The sequence below is a fragment of the Oryzias latipes genome, chromosome 17 (assembly GCF_053564925.1).
Source record: "Oryzias latipes strain Hd-rR chromosome 17, Olatipes_Hd-rR_3.1".
Classification (NCBI taxonomy): Eukaryota; Metazoa; Chordata; class Actinopteri; order Beloniformes; family Adrianichthyidae; genus Oryzias; species Oryzias latipes.
The window spans coordinates 6,546,248-6,563,145 of record NC_136253.1 but is presented as its reverse complement, the minus strand read 5'-3'; the positions used below and the strand labels follow the sequence as shown (position 1 = coordinate 6,563,145).

Below are 16,898 nucleotides of genomic sequence, written 5' to 3'. Positions count from 1 at the left end.
GGACAGGTACGTTCGGATCGTCAAGAGTAGCCACTCAAATTTAAAAGCTTTATTGTACTTGGAATAAAAGATGTTGTGTAACTGTTTGTTTTTCTTGCTGGGACGATGAAACTAAATAAGATTAAAATTTACATTTTCACATGAAAGACCCAAGATGATAAAAAGATGATAGGATAATAGAAAACCAAGACGCCAGGCATCAAAGATCTGAAAAATCTCTTTCAATCTGGCAACCCCCCCCAGAATAAAAAAATGACGGCAATTTTTATGTGTGGAGTTCCACAAGGCTCTATTTTGGGTCCAAGGTAAATGTAAGAAATATACAAAATTTACTAATGTCCCAATTAGTCTTGATAATATGATGACTTAAAAACGAATCGCAATGTTTTAAAATGTCTTAGGTTGGTAGAACCTATTATACTTTAAAATAAAAAAGAAATTTAAAATTAAGAGGTGGTGACATTTGTACCATTTTAAAATGAATTTCAACAGATTTCTCGAACTCTCATGGAAGTGTAAACGTGTAAGCAGCTGCAATCAACCTTTAGGCTAATGGCACCAATGCTTGGGGATTCATTGATATTACTCTTCTTTTTAATGTATAAAAAGATCCAAACAGACACAATAAAGTATGAGATGATGACCACGAAACATAACATGACATAAACATTTCCCTGTTTTCTTACCCTGAGGTAGCCCAGCAGGTCCTCAGTTTTCTTCAGGCCCCACCAGTTGCCTGGATCCCCCGGTATTTTATATAAAAGAGACTCTTTTACCTCACTCACTCTATCACCAGTGTATTTTCCTGATTGTTCTACCTGAGAAAGACACAATCAAAATACGTTTAAAAGACACTTTTCAGAACATCTTAGTTGGGTTTTTTAAAGACAGTAAATGTACATACATAAGAGCAGTCGAACGGTGGAGGGTTTATAGTCTTCAGTTGGTAAAGCATTTTGCACACAATGATGACACATGTCCAGACAGTGCAAATGCTGGAGGCTAGAGGTCGGTACTGGCTGTAAGGCAGCGCGAAGGCCCAGCACACCAGAAACACAAAGTTGAGCAAAGACACCTGAAAAAGACAACACGGATGATGAGGACAAGAACCTGCTCATGCTGCTCTAAATTAAAATAACATTCATTTATTTAAAAGACTTTCGGGACAGAGTTCAAAAATAACACAAAGAACAGTCTCATTAGTCACAGGTAAAAGATGTGAATAATAAATGCTAGACATAAGCAATTTGTTTGACAGGATAAATCCATGAAGCTGCTGACATTTTTAGAACATTATCATAATGTAAACACAGAAACGTTGAACACTTATCCCAGCACTGTCTGTGTTTACAGAACAACTGCTTACACATACATTACCAGACAGAAGTTCAGACGTGTCCATATAGAACAGGTGTGCCCAAATCCAGGCCTTGAAGTCCAGCCTCCTGGTTTTCCAGAAATCCTGCCCTATCTGTTGCTGATTACCTGGATCAGGTGTGTTTAGTCCAGGGTTCCCCAAATCCAGCCCTCGTTGGCCGGTGTCCTGCAGGTTTTCCAGAAACCCTGCCTTATTTCCTGCTGATTACCTGGATCAGGTGTGTTTAGCCATTTAGGAGCTTCAGTGGCAGGTTGGTTGGCAAACATGTAGGACACCGGTCCTCGAGGTCTGGATTTGGGGACCCCTGGTTTAGTCTATAAGGAGCTTCAATGACAGGTTGGTTGGAAAACATGGAGGACACCGGCCTTCGAGGCCTGATTTGGGCACCCTTGGTATAGAGTATACTGGTGCGACAGCGGTGCAGACATGGAGCAGTAATCCTGTGATTACATGAAGCTCTGCCGCGGTGTTTGGGTGAGTGTGTGAATCGTAATGGATCTGTGGCTGCATAGCGCTTTGGGCCTAAATAAAAAAGGAAAAGCTGTAGAACTACGCACCATTTACCATTTACCAACCTTTGACCGGTAGTGCACCAGGTACACTTCATCCCCAGCCCCAAAATTTGAAAATAGCCGCAGCCAACAGAAAATAAACATTAACCACGTGTCTTAAAGATGAACACCAAACAAAAATCCTCTCTTTCTATTACACTGGAACCTCTTCTGAGGTTTCTTTTGTTCCTGATTTGTGACCTAATAAATGATGTGAAACTCAAACTTTAAATAAGCTGAACTTTTCTGTTTGCCATGTTTCAGATGAATGCGAGTCCTACCTCATAGAGAGTCAATAGAATAATGTAGCAGGATACAATCTTGATGATGTGGATCTCCAGTAACCACCAAATGAACAACTGCAGCTTATGGAAATACTCAAGAAACTTGAGGAAGAGTACAGTCAGACGGTCAACCACCAGGTGCCATTTACTCTTCAGGTCTATAGAGAGAAGGAAAAGGAAACCAAGTTTACTTAAAAAAGACAACCTGTGAAATGTTTTCAAATTTCACACTTGAAGTGTAAAATTACACTCATCTTTAAACTTTATCTTCCATAAACTTTCCTTTTTTAAAATACTTCTGAGATGCATACATTAACTTTATGTTGCTTTCTACTGCTACTCACTGTAGTGATGGTCAATTCATGCTCACCTTCTTATGTTAGCTTCAACAAAACAACTCTGCTTGTGTCCGGTGAAGACGTTTAGGCAAACTTTTTAAGTTCAATTTCCATCAGTTTTAAAACTGTTGCTTGTCACTTTTAATAATTCTTATTAGAAAAAAAACTTAAAAAATCAAATCATTTATGTTTTTATTTTTATAGAATCCATAAAAAGCTGAGCTTTATGTTTTCTGAACACTAACTATAGGAAAAACATGTTTCCTTGAACATAGAATACTTGTAGCAAAAACATTTTCATGGGAAAGTGAATGTAGTTTCCTTTGATAAAAAATATTCTGTTTAAAGTTCCAAAGTGAAAATAATCTCAGATGTAGATACTGTTAAAGATTGAAACAATTCAAAAAGTTTAAATTGAAGCTCAGCTGCCCCAACTATTATATTTTTAGTGAACAGTCAATGTTTGTGCAGAGTGTCTGTGAAAATCCAGAACACAATTACAAACTTCAGGACCTGAAAAACATCAGCCGTCTCCGGCTGCTGCCTTGCGTCTAATCTGGTATGCAGAGTTTTGTGTTTCCTTGTGTTTTGTTTTTCTAACCATTACATTTGTGCTAACCTAATGTTCAGACTTGGTTTTGTTGGGTGTCCTTGATTTTCTGGTGTTCAAACGTGTGTAAACTTCTGATATTCTGACATGTTGAGTCAGGAACTATGTTTGGAAAAGAACCTTGGTGTGGGGATACCTGGGCACTCTCCCTCTTTTTATGTTACATTCCATCATCCATTTTAGAAGAACATAAACAGGTGTTAGCTCACCTTTGCACAAATAGTTTGACTGAATGAAATGTTGGTCTGAATGCACAATTATGCGTGTGTGAATGGTAGTTGTAACGTGTACATGTTGACATATTTATATGTGAAGATTTTTGGAGCCAACAGGTATGTTTATAATGTTTGAGTGTGTGTGGATAGGCCCCGCCCCTTTTAGATTTACTATACATCTACACTTGACAGTATTGACTATAAACTTCCAGCAACTTGTTGCTTGTTGCTATATGATTTTACACCCCCCCCTCTATAATCCCCCTTCTAACCCCCCCAACATCCGTCTCTCTCCTTCCCTCCTCTTGTTTTCCGTTCGGTAACAAAAAACTGTTACAAATATAATCAATATCGATAAAGTTTAGTCTAACTTACAAAAGAGGTTTATTCAAATATACACCTTGTGTATGAGAAGATTCATACAAACATTGTAACAGTAAAATCTGTCCAAAACATGAGGCCTTCAGTTCTCACCTTTTGCTCAGCTGTTGGACAGGTCAAGTAAAAAAACAAAACAAAAAAAAACAGAAGAAAACCCAAAAGCTGAGCATGGATTTTAACACAAACTTCAAGACTTTAATTAAATCAATTCAAACTTGAAAGAAAGCAAAAAAACAGAATCAGGACTAAAATCACTAAAACTTAAATCCTCTGGAAAAAGGAAAGGATGACTTGACTTCTGTTACTCCTGTTATTCTGCTACACAATAAAAGCTTCTAAATTTCCTGTAATATGAGAACAGTATTTTAATGCTTGGAATACTCTCTTTTTGAGCTGCATTAGTTAATAAGAAATGAGTTCAACAATCACAATCTGATAAACACATTTAGTTAATTTCTCCTTAACAGCAAAGCTGAATGTGTTCTGCAGCTGTCTTTTTTCATTTTTTCATCCTAGTGAAAGAAACAAAATGATTGCCCTGTTATGAAATGAACGGATTGTCCAAATGAATGTGCCGACAGTCTGGTTCAATGATTAAAGTCTCAAATCATAAAGAGATTTTCTTTTAAAGATTAGACAGATGATTTTTCAGGTTTAAGTTATCAGCTTTTTACCAGATGAACAAAATTATTATCTGGAAGTTTTAAATTTTATTCAACCTTATTCTGGTCTCTATGACACCAAAATGAGCAGGTGTTTGTGGTTCATGCCAGAGCCTCTTTAAACCACAGAGACAGATGGTTTTAGGCAGAGGGTAAAACTACATTCACACTGGGCATGTTCAAGATAGCGCAATGTCATGAACAAAATTTAAGCATACTGCGTTGACTGTAGATGAGAACTGGACTGAGTACCCCCTTCCCACTGGGAAGTCCCCACTGATCCTAAAAAGCTAAAATCCCATAAACTTGTATAGAGGAATAAACAGCTGTTAGTCATTCTGTGGGTCAGAAGAACCGCTCTGGATCTGAAACCTCTTTTTTTAACATGTTCTTGATAACCATCATTTTGCTGGTCTTTATATTTTTATTATACCATGGTCTGGTTGAATACTCGATTCTGATTGGCTGTTGGGTGTGCGTATCAATGCACTGGCTTCCTTAAAACAACCTTCTGCTTCATCATTTGGACAAAAACAAGCGGTAAGAGGAGAACTTCCTCTCTGAACTGATGCTTTATTCAACCCATCGGAAAGATCAGCATATATATATCGCCGAATCTTGACTGCAGCGGTGGTGCAGCGCGATGCGGACCATTTACAAATAGTCCGCTTTTTGTGAGAAAAACGGATCCAAATCGGAAAAAATACAAGAATTAAGACCTTAAAACTGGTTAATATGTATTGCTTTGTTAGGTTACCATGGTATAAGGGGGCTAATGGCCTTTGAAGTGTGCGTTGTTATTTTTTAACGCACGACGCGAAGCGGAGGACGGTTCAGGCTTCCACGGCGTGCGTTAAAAAGTAATAACGCACAATTCGTCGGCCATTAACCCTTACCTGTAGCACAAGTTAAGCAAGTTATAAACTGACCAATCAGATGCCTCAAAAAAAGTAAGAGGTGTCATGTCAAACATTTGAGGTGTTTGATTGACAGATTGAGCCCGCTTTTAGTCAAAGGGGTGTGGCCTTCAGGCTTCATTTCCACTCAGGTGGACTCCAACATGGCAATGGCCATATCACAGAAAATGGCGACTGTATTGAACTTATTTATTAGAAACCGGGTGATGTCACCCTCGCTCAGTCCAGTTCTCTAATACAGCCAATGGTTCACACCATGAGCAGGGAGGGGCTTATTCTTCGTTTGTTTTTCCACGGTTCACTAGCGCATGACCACCAACAGTTGGAAGAGGCTTGGTATGAAATATGGATGCAGTGGAACTCTCATGAATCTTGCTCCAGGTTTTTTTCTTTCACGGCTCTATTCTGATTTATGAAAGACTTGGTTTCATGTAATTCAAGCCGGGCACATTAATTTCTTCTACATGATCAATTTTTAAACGGTTAGCACTTCCATGTTTTAAAAGGACGGAACCCATTCGAAACTACCAAATCTGACTCACTGATAGATCAAAGTTCAGCAGTTTGCCATTTAAATGATAGATCATCAGTGTGCGTGTTTGTATGTAGAGATTAAAGAAAAATGAATGAAATGAAAAATGAAGTTTTTAATTATAATTTTAAAAATAACTGTAAAAAGTAAAAGTAAGTATTTAAAAAAAACGAAAATTAAAGTAAACTAACTTGATAAAATTAATGCACTGGATTTATCTGCGTTTTTCAAGACGCTCAAAGTGCTTACAGTGTGTGCATTATTCATTCAGTCCTGGCTGAATAATGCGTGTGTGGCTCTCTGAGGATCACCAGCATCATTCATACACATTCACAGGTAGGCAGTAGCGTTATGGTAATTGTCCCACTACCATTGCTTGCTCATTCCCACTGAGAACCGATCCCTGGATTCCTGCGTGGCAATCCTTCACCTTACCAACTGAGCTACTACTTAAAACTTAAACTTCATTTAACTGATTCACAAACAGTCGATGGACAGTACGTATCACAAGTTGACAGATTTTTGTCTGGCGTATACCACAGAAAATTAATTAGAGGTCAGAATTAAGGTGCACCAGATTATCCGGTGGATTTTTAATTTTTAATTGGAGATTTTAAATGCACCCTAAGGTAAGGATCACTATATTAGCTCTCATTGAAGTTTTATTTTAGTTAGATGTACAAATGTTTGGCTAAGATGCACATTAACTGTTTTTTTAATCACTGCTGACACTACACAAACTACATTTGCTCCATTAAAATGTTTCTATGTGACACAGGGGTGTCTTTTATTCTGAAAGAAAGTCATGTAAACCACTGTCAATAGTTATAAATTGAATATGATTATGCCGTTTTTAGTCAAAAAAAAAAACCTGTGTCGTTTTCTAGGACATAGTTTCTGCAGAGCTGCAGGAGTTTATTAGAAATTCACCTTCTGAATTGCGGGCGGAACTGCTGGCGCAAAGCAACCCTGCCCCCCTTCCTCTCCCTGTGGCTAAGACCTTGTGGCCCTCCCTGTGTATTTTCTACATCACACTACATTTGAGGTTAATTTTCTTTATACATGTCCTCCAAAAACCAAAAACATCATTTTCATCGGAGCGGGTCTTTAAACTCCCAGATTGCCGACACTAACAGCCCATCTTTAGTCGTTTAAAGAAGAAACATAAAATAAATACATTGGAATGTATAAATACTTAATCACAACAATTAAACTGCTTTTTAAATGCCAACTATTTACACTGTTACTGTAATGGATGACAGCAAACCATCTTTTGCATTATAAATACATGAATTCCATTGCAACCCAACACCAATAAAGAGGTTGTAATGCTACCAAATGCAATAAAATCCCACAAACTCTCTGAAATGTTGCAGTTCTAGTGAGGGACATATCAGGAACCTCCTTTGTCACATGTTTCTGACACTTCAACATGTTTCCATCTTCTTGTCAACCCCTTTGTCACCTCCATCCATTCTGTTCTTTTCTGTCCTCTCACCATTCCATATTTTGTTAATTCACCTTTCCTCTTCCCTTACCCTCACCCTCCTCCTCCTGTGGGGATACCCTGGATCACCTAATCCATCTTTCTTTTCCAGAATTATTCCTTCTCCTCTAGCCTCCTACCTGGGGACACCTGGAACATTCTTTTCCAACCCTTTTTATGATCTCTCCTCCTATGTTTCTCTTTCCATCCATCTCATGATCTTCTCCCCATCTTTTCTCTCTTCCATCTCGTCTCCTCAACACAGAAGATCCACTCTTCTTCTTTCAATGTGGACCAACATTCTCGTTTTACCTGTTGGAGTTCTTCCTCTAAGTCCTACAATCCTGTCTTTTTTTCTCGGTGCCGAGAAACTTTCTCCTCTCCTTCTTCCACCAACAGAAGTCCAATTTCCACTGACACCCTGAAGGTCAAAAGCAACCAGTGACGGTCCTTAACCGTGGGTCATGTCGGATCAACAACAAAAGTTTTGTTTGTGATCCCCATGACTGATCTGGCTCTTGCTTTACATCACATAACCTTCTTGACCAAATCCTCTGCATATAGCGACACTTAGGACTGGCACATAAAAACAATAATTAGCGCCCCCTTGTGACTGCACCACAGAGTTTCCTTTTACTTCCGATTAAACTGTTAAACTCATTTCAAACCTGAATAGATGAAGAGACAATGGATGGATAATCTGATGATGTGCATGGTGGAAATGAAGCCTGAAGTTCAATGTTAAACACAGGTCTTACATGAATTTTAGGATTGGCTGATGTAACATACTTCCAACCATACAGTGTTCCCGGACCGTTTTGTGTAAAAAAAAAAAATTCATCAAATTAACAAGCAAATTTAGCATGTTACTTTAATGACCCAGCCATAAAGATTAAGTGTAAAGAATCAAACCTTGTCCGTAGTGTGGGAATGCCACATGCATGTGGATTTTACACATAAATAAGCCACATTATCTGGTGTTTTAATAGAGGCACCTTTGTTTCAGTGAGACATTTTAAGAGAGTGTATAGCAACATAAACACAAAGGCAATGGCTCATTATAAACGGAGAGGTCCTGCAAGTCTGCATTTTATGACCCATTTTAGTTTCTGTGTATATAAACGACTTTTTAATTTAAGACTGGCCAGGCAGTCCTCTGCTTTACTTGATCTTAGCAGGGGTCTGAAAGCAGCAGAACTTGAGCTGCACGCTGTGTCACAGTTAAAAACATTAAACAACAAATCAGCTGAACCCAAGAATCTGCAACGATTTATGTTTGGCTCCTAACCTTTCAGGTTGTTGATGTTTGGACAAAAGCACAGTTTTGGCCTTCTAAGATCTATGCAAAAGACCCAGCTGCCACCTCTACATCTGTGATTATGCTGTCATAACAGTAAGTCAGATGATTAGCAAAATACAATATATTTCAAAAGGCAAGTTATGCACTTGGCATCACAAAATCTCACATGAGAAGCTGAAGTTTTCAAAACAGAGCTGCAAAGTGCTCAGCAATCCATGAGAACCTAGTTAGCGCATATTTGTGAGATAAAATGATATACGGCACATGCCTAAAGCAGTCGAGCTTACCTCCACAGTTCAGCGTCAGCGTTAAACAGAGACGCCCTCCTCCGTGGTACTTGGGTGGCACTAAGCTTAGTGAGCACTTCTCATGATCATTTCTCTGGTAAACCAAACAAATCTACCACGTTCCATAAATCACCTTAAAACGTGCCGTTTATGCCTTTTGGAGTGAAACCTCACAGGTTTATAAGAAAGGGACATTATAAGGACCGTGCCTTGTTCGTCATTTTCCCATGATGGAAGACACTGTGGTTAGTATGTTTCTGTTCATGGTTGTTTTTTTTTTCATAAGTGCCTCGTACACAGACCTCATAAATCTCCTCGCTCCGCTCCATGTGTTTCTGCTCTGTGCTGGGTGTCTCTGTTTCCCTCCGAACAAAGCAAACACATGGAGAAGGGCGGTGAAAGGAGGAGGAGGAGGAGGAGGAGGAGGAGGACAGCTAAAGTGGAGAACAGTTTTTCGGGCCAATAACAACCGTTTCAGTTACAGTAAATGGAATGCGTTTCTCAAAAAGCATTGCTTACATAATAGATTATGAAACATGTTTCATTGGGTGACGTAGAAAGACATCTAACACCATATATGTGTGAGAGTTATTGTATTTTCACGAAAGAAACATCTAAGTAAAAGGGATCAAGCTATCGTTGCGGTCCAAAAAATGAAAACACTTGGAAATTTGCAAAGACAGATGAACAAGCAGTGTGGTATAATGCTCTCGTAATGTTCGATTTGCCCTGGTTATATGTAAAAATTCATAGAAATAAATTTCAATGTTTCCAGAGGCGTTTACTCTTTTTTAGAGACCCACTCCAATAGAAAAAAAAATCACATTTTTGGTGGGTTTTTTTCTAATGATGGAGGACGTATATAAATAAAATTAAACTTAAATTTGCGTTTTTGAGTGTTTCTTATTTGAATCACAGTAAATCAGGAGCAGACGGAAAAAATGCTGTTTGAAGAAGCTTGTAGTTGTTACATAAAAATGACAATCAGCAGACCACAAGCTCCCTGCTCCGCTCCATTCTGATGGATCCATTTGTAGACAAATAGATCCATGAAGGTCTCTGTTTTCCTCGTCTGTGCAGGAATCTGACCTAAACTGTACGTCTGGATGGCTACGATATTGCTCACCATTTTTGTTGCACCGGATGTGTGAGATAGCGGCTTGAGGGGCTGTAAGCTAGTAGGGGAGCGTGCAGACACATGGATGATGGGAAATCAGCACAGGCCTATTACTCCGCGCAAGCAGCACTACCCAGAACTCCGTGGTGAATTTCCAATGAATTCATGCCGCTCTGCAGAAACTATGTCCTTGAAAACAACAAAAGTTTTTGATTTTGTCTAAAAACTGCATAATTATCATTAAAAGACCACTGGGAACGCTTTGAAAATAGATCAAAAGATGATCGCAGTGGGACTTTAACAAAAGCAGGAATACCCTGAAAGACTGGAATCATTTGATCATGAAATGTTTTTGTGGACAAGTTGTTCAAGAGGCAAACAAAACAGCTAAATAAAGGTCAGTTAAAATAAAAAAATAAACTAATAATCATCATGGTTATGACACGTATCCATCTTTCCTCAAAAACCAGTTAGAAGTTAATTGGTCGATTGTGTAACACTCAGCAGCAGCTGTGCTTGCTGCAGACCTGAAGTGTTTATAGGTTAGCATGTGTGCAGTACCTGAGCTCTGCTCGGTGCTCGGTTCTGGTTCAGACCCAGCACTATAGTGCTGACTCTCATCTGTGCTGGATTGACGCTGGTCAGGGAAGACTTTAGGCTTGTCCTCAGTCATGTTCATGTCAGGGTCATCCATCACCACTACCAGGGTCTCCTTCTCTTTGTCTGAGCACCAGCTCCTCTGCTCCTCCTGGAGGTGCCTGACTTCAGACAGGACTCCTTCCACAGAGCTGGCGCTAAGCATTGTGAGGTCCGGTAGGCTGCCATCCTGGTCCACCAGCCTAAGGACAGGTGAGCAGTTATTTCACAAGATGTACCCTCACCAATCTGACCGTACAGTCTGTATTAATATACTTATGAGGACCAACCAGATCCCTTTACATTCTATAGCAAGCTAACTTAAGAAATCTGACTTAAAATTGCGGTGAAAAAATTAAGATGCATTTTTTTTTTCAAAGAGACCATCCAACTAATAAAATGGGATACAAAACAGAATGAAAGACCTGAGAAATGTAACATGCATATCAGCAAAGCTTTATTCTTTTAAAAAGCACGCTCCAGGTTCCTCTATGGCCTTCATTTTGGATCAAAGATTTGCCCATTAAAGTTAGTTTTTCTCATTCGTTCAGCATCAGGTTGACACTTTAAGCTGATGTTGGTCACTCCATTCATTCAAGAGAGAAGTTTCCAAATATTTAACCAGTGAAGGAGAAGTTCCACTTTACAAGCTAACAAAGGCGATCCCATTAGTGTAAGAGACTGGTAGCAACGTTGATCTAACAGTAGATAAGGAGGACGTTATTAGAGACCAAACAAAGGAGTCAAGTGTGTTTGAGCAGCGGTAGCATCAGCAGCAGCAGCAGATAGATGGGCTGTGGAGGCAAATGGAATGATAAATGCAGAACCCCAATTTGAAAAGATGATCACTCCCATAAAACAAAGTCTGATTTTAGGGCATAAAAAAAGTTCAGTTTACAATTGAAAGAAACCAGTCCTCACGAGTATATGAATACTACAGACAGTCAACCATATGATCCGGGTGGTAGTCAAAGGGCTTCAATGCAATTGATGAATCAGATCTGTCTGCTAAATAAACAAAAGAAAAGCATCTTTCATCAGGCATGTTAATGGAAAATCAATGCACATTCCTTCTGCATTCATTAGAAGACAACGTATGAGCAGTTCACCCCTGCATCACATCTGCATTAACTTAGGGAAGCAGTAGCCCTTAAACATCTCAGGCAATGCGCTCAGAGTTTGGGTTTTCTCACATGAACCGGCTGCATATCACGACAGGCATTCTGCTTTCCAGTGGTTCCACTTACTTGCTCTGTTGAGATGAAATTTTTCCTTTGATGCTGCTCAGAACAATAAATTACACAAAAAAGATGAACATTGAGGCCATATGATAAACAAAAGTCACTCAACATCTGCACAGATTTATGGAAATGCAGGGAAATGGGGCAGAAGGGGCCCAGAGGTTTGGAGGAGACCAGCTTCTGTAAGATGAGGGGGAATTATGAGGGAATCCGAGCACAGACAGGGTGTGGATAAGTGGCAAATGACTGAAAGGGAAGACGTTCTTGTTGGTTCAAACATGCTTGGTATGGAGGTTTTCTCTCAGAGATAAAGGGATTCCCTTTTTAAAAAGAAAAAAACTAAAGGGGGGTTTTGAAGGATGAAAGATATTTCGTTATCATCTCAAACCCAAAGACAAAGAGGCTACAGGCAAAGCAAAACAAGAAAACCCTGAAGAGGAAACCGATGGAGCCATGAGAAAATCCTTAAACACAGGAGTAAAATATCAGAAAGGATCTTAAATGCAGAGCAGCATCTTTTTCAAACAAAGAGAACCAGACCAACGTCTTGTTGCAACAGGGAGAGAGTCAAAGGTGAACTGGGATGATGGTGGATGCCAGAGAAAGCGAGCAGATACCCACCTATTCACGATCAAATAGACACGCCCACTGACTTTGGCGTGGCTGTGAGAAAAAGGCAGCAGAGGAGAAATGGAAGCACATCACAGAGAGGAGATGCTGAGCGGATGAAACAATGAAACCACTGTGACACATGAATGACTCAGAGCTGCAGGACAGACGTGTTTGTGACAGGAAAAAGGAGGAGTAATGCAAAAGAAGGAAGTGTGCAGTGAAGTATAATGTCACAAAGAAACTTCTGAGACTGGGGTTTTGTTTTGAACCAATCCAACATCTCACCTGTAAATGGTGCTCTGCTCTTTAGCTATTACAGCCTGGAGATCAGTGAGCTGGAGGAAATGATCATGGAAGTAGTGCAGGTGGAGAATGCAGACCAGCAGGAAGGAGGTGGGAATGAAAATCCTGGTGAACAGCGTGGACACAGAGAACTGCTCCAAGCCCAGGTCATTCAGGCTGGGGCCAAAGACGGTCGCATTTGGAGGAAAAGACGAAAAGAAGTTATCTTCTGAAACAAAAAGGTCAAGTCTGAACAAACTTTAAAGCTCTAGAACTCTAAAACTGCCTTGAAAGGTCAAAATCATTGAAAACATTTGTTAAAAAAAGGAAACTCATCTTATTTTTTATTTAAAATACATTCTATGAAGATGGCGCTCAGTAAATTATACACAAAATAACCTTCCTGTTTTTGTGAATGCAAATTTGGAAGTTTTCATGTGAGTAAGGTCTCACAGAGCAGCAGATCATTTGTGTTCTTTCTTAAAAGGCCACCACATACATTTTTCACATTTTCCACAGATGACATTTCGGTCTTTCGTGATACATGCGTGATACATGTCATTGACACGTGTTTCTTGCGTTTGTTGTCCGTCAATGTGCGCAAATGTTCATTGAGAGTTTTAGCCGACAGGTCTTTACGTGAATTCGGTTTTGAGCTGTATAACATTTTTGATCATTGCATATTTTACATAGTTTACATACATTTTATGCAATTGTGCATACATTTTGCAAGATGTATTTGCAAATTTGTGACTTTCCACGTATGTCTAGCAGACTTTTCACGCATGTACCACCGATGTATAACCTTTATATCATGTATACAGCGCACACATCAAGTTCAAATGACATCATTGACGCACAAATCACTAATGACAGCGTAATAATAACACACGATTCTGGTTCTACGTTGGTTTTAAAGAGGGTTATTCGTGATACATCTGTGAAAATTTCAAGTAAAGACCACAATTTATCTCACTTTTTCTACGTATATTCATGTTTGACCAATTTTCATCCATTATGCACAAAACGTAGGTAGTGGCTGTGTGGGGGCTCAAGTTCTGAGTGTTCGACTGTTTTAGCTGTGCTCAATTTGTGTTAACAACTTAAAACTTTTGAGAAAATTCTGAAACTAGGAGGTCTTTATTTTCTCAAAGGATCCTGTCAAACTGTTTCTTTCCAAATTGGAAGGTGGAACAGAATCCCGGATCCCAGAGCTGCTGCTCACCTTTCATTCTTCACATTCAGCATTCCTGACCAGAAGTCTTTAGACCCGTCAAACTGGAAGGTGTAGACCACAGTGAGGACCAGCATGGTGTAAATCACCACTGACATCCAGAAGTACTTGAGGATCCTTCTCCAGTACTCAAAGTGCACCTGACAGCAGTTCCATGAGAACATGTTAGAGCAGTTTGTAGCATTTACATGCTTTAATTGATGCAAAGGCCAAAGTGGATTGAGACATTTATTGGTTATGGCTTGGCTGTAGATGAGAACTTGGTTTGTTTTGTACAAATATTGATGGATTTCCCTGAGTTGTTGGTGTGAACAGTACCTGGTAGAGCGCCACACAGGAGAGGAACATCATCATGTAGATGATCTTGTACATGACAATGTTTCCCTCAAAGCTGACGAAGAAGAACATGCCGCCACAGATGTAGATCCAGTATTTGACCAGCACAGCCATCACCATGCTTCCAAAGACATGCATGATGTCCTGCTCCTCTTCCTCCTTGGATTCCTCTTCCTCTATAAAGGTGGAGCAAACATACCAGCAGGTCTTGAGTTTCATCTGACTTCATTTTTGTGCCACGCCTCAGGAAAAGCTAACTTTTATTTCCAATAAAATGCAATTCTTTCAGAGTAAAAGGAGACATGTTCATTTCTACCCAAATCCTGTTTTAGTGGAATCTATGTTCCAAAAACAAAACCACAGACTTTTCCCCTTAAACAAACTAAAATCCAGCTTGTGTACAATTTGTCTAAATCTATTTTTCTTTCTGCAGTGCGATCCTTTCACAAAGTTATCAAGCATGACCTTTCTTTTGGTCCAAGTCCAGTCCAGGTTGGTTGTATTTATACAATTTCAGTTAAAAATAAAACCAAGTTTAGGAAATGTGCATGTTGGCCTGATTTCTGACTAATTAGGCTAAATGAAAGTGCCTCTAATCTAAACAGAGTAGGAGCGTAGGGCTTACCCTTCTTCTTCTGATCCTCCACATGAACGTCTGAGAGACCGGCGCTCTCCTCTTTTTGTTTTTCCTGTCTCTCTGTAAGCGTTTGTCTCAGCAGCAGCCAGAAACTCAGCATACACAACATCTACACACAATAAACAAAATGTTTAGAAAGAGGTGGCCAGCAAGAAAAGAAATGATAAACCAATGAACTAGTCACAGTTTACTTAGAATCATTTGAGACTAAATTTTGGGTGGCCAAAAACCATGAGGGGATCCTGTGTTTAAACAGTAAATCAGGATTGACTCTGTAAACTTAAATTGGACTGTCCAACCTTTAAAACATGTCCTGTTTTCATCTGGCACTTTCAACTAAACATAAGGCAAAATACAGTTCAGCTCAGGTATGAAGTATGACAGCATCTTAAGTCTCCAGAGAGATAAAAACACACAGATTATTTATCAGAACATGACTGATTAAAAAAACTGCATAAAGGCAGAGTAAGCCAGCTTCAGCTGCTGGAGACGCTGAGGTCCTAGAGCTGTTCCAAAACATGTCAAAACACTGTCCCCTCGCAGGACCACACTTAACCACTGAGATCTTTTTAACAAATATGAACTTGGAGAGAAAAAAAAAGTCTCCTAATACAGAGGATAATCATGTCAACCTTGGATGAGAGTGAGTGGAACGGGTTCTTCTTCTCCACGAAGAACCCTGCCACTGGTTTAGCTCTCTCAAAACTCCAGAAGTACTGCAGCACGATGATCAGGTTTCCGTAAGCCACCATGAAAGGGGAGGACATCATGGCGTAGCGCCTCCGGTCCCTCACCATCCACAGAATGCACGACCACATGAGGAAGACGAATGTCAGCCAGCTGACGTAGGTGATGCTCCAAGCCTGCAGGAGACGAACGCAACAACCAAACGCTGATGACCGAGTACCAACAAGGAGCTCATTTAAAAGAGATAAAGATATATAGTCAAAATCAAAATAGTCTGGACAAATAGGAAAACTGACTAATTACTTCATTGGAGGTTTCTGTAGTTAGACTAAAAAAAAGAAAAGCTCAGAGAAGGATCTATCTAAAAGATATTTGCAAATTGGCATTTTAGGCAGCTTTTAACTTTCTAAAAAGAATTTTTTGTAAAAAATTTGTAATTATGTCATATTTCAAATTGGACAATATTAGTAAACATATTTTTCAATGGTAATCGTGCATGTTTGGGCTATGTTTGACCTTTAGGTCTACTTTGTGACACATTCTTTGAAGTTTTGTTGTGGAAAATGTTTCAGCAGTTCAGCACAGGGACACGTTTGAGCTGCTAAACTCACCATCATGGCTATCAGAGCACAGATGTAGCTTTGTTTCATGACAAAGTGGAAGACTTTCACCATGGCTCCGACTCCTTTCTTCTTTATGTCATTCTCTTCATCCTCAGTCTCCTTTGCTGCTGAATCCTCTGGAGGTAGAGACACTTCGTAGACGCACTCCTCCTTCTTCTCTGTTTAGGAGAATTGCAGGAGGAGAACGGTTATGCTCTGGCAAGAGTTTATGCCCTTAGATTGGAGAAAGTTTTAAAATACTGGATCTTTCACCATAAATCAGCACATTCTTCAACAGAAAAACGTTCAGGTTGGCCACTTACGGCTGCTCGCGACACAAGCTGCCCTACTTGACGTTATTTAAGACCAAGCTCCATACCCGTCTGTCACAATGTCTGACCAACAGCGCTTCTTAGCAACCAAAAAGACCCGGAACTGTGCCAAGTTTTTAAATTAAAGATGGCCATCTTAAAGCAGCTCATAAAAACCTAATATGTCCGAGTCATCAAGAAGAAACACCAGGGAAGCTTTAATGTTGAATCCAGCTTTCCTGAAAAGTCAAAATAAAAGACA

At 39.6% G+C, this 16,898-nt stretch overlaps 1 protein-coding gene across 12 annotated transcripts in view; it reads right to left on the bottom strand.

Annotated features, from left to right (window-relative positions):
• Window positions 1–16,898, bottom strand: part of piezo2b (piezo-type mechanosensitive ion channel component 2b) — a 105,660-nt gene that overhangs the window by 36,634 nt on the left and 52,128 nt on the right. For 7 of the 12 annotated variants that reach the window (XM_078935294.1, XM_078935300.1, XM_078935298.1 and 4 more), the window contains 12 exons: window positions 16,335–16,504; window positions 15,669–15,899; window positions 15,025–15,145; window positions 14,382–14,575; window positions 14,055–14,203; window positions 12,833–13,006; window positions 12,557–12,598; window positions 11,942–11,974; window positions 10,620–10,897; window positions 2,211–2,371; window positions 905–1,075; window positions 687–818 (listed from right to left, as the gene is read on the bottom strand). In XM_078935294.1, the coding sequence (XP_078791420.1) occupies window positions 687–818; window positions 905–1,075; window positions 2,211–2,371; window positions 10,620–10,897; window positions 11,942–11,974; window positions 12,557–12,598; window positions 12,833–13,006; window positions 14,055–14,203; window positions 14,382–14,575; window positions 15,025–15,145; window positions 15,669–15,899; window positions 16,335–16,504 (1,856 nt within the window). The remainder of the gene's footprint in view (window positions 1–686; window positions 819–904; window positions 1,076–2,210; window positions 2,372–10,619; window positions 10,898–11,941; window positions 11,975–12,556; window positions 12,599–12,832; window positions 13,007–14,054; window positions 14,204–14,381; window positions 14,576–15,024; window positions 15,146–15,668; window positions 15,900–16,334; window positions 16,505–16,898) is intronic. The other 5 variants (XM_023964911.2, XM_023964913.2, XM_023964914.2 and 2 more) reach the window with 1 other exon arrangement.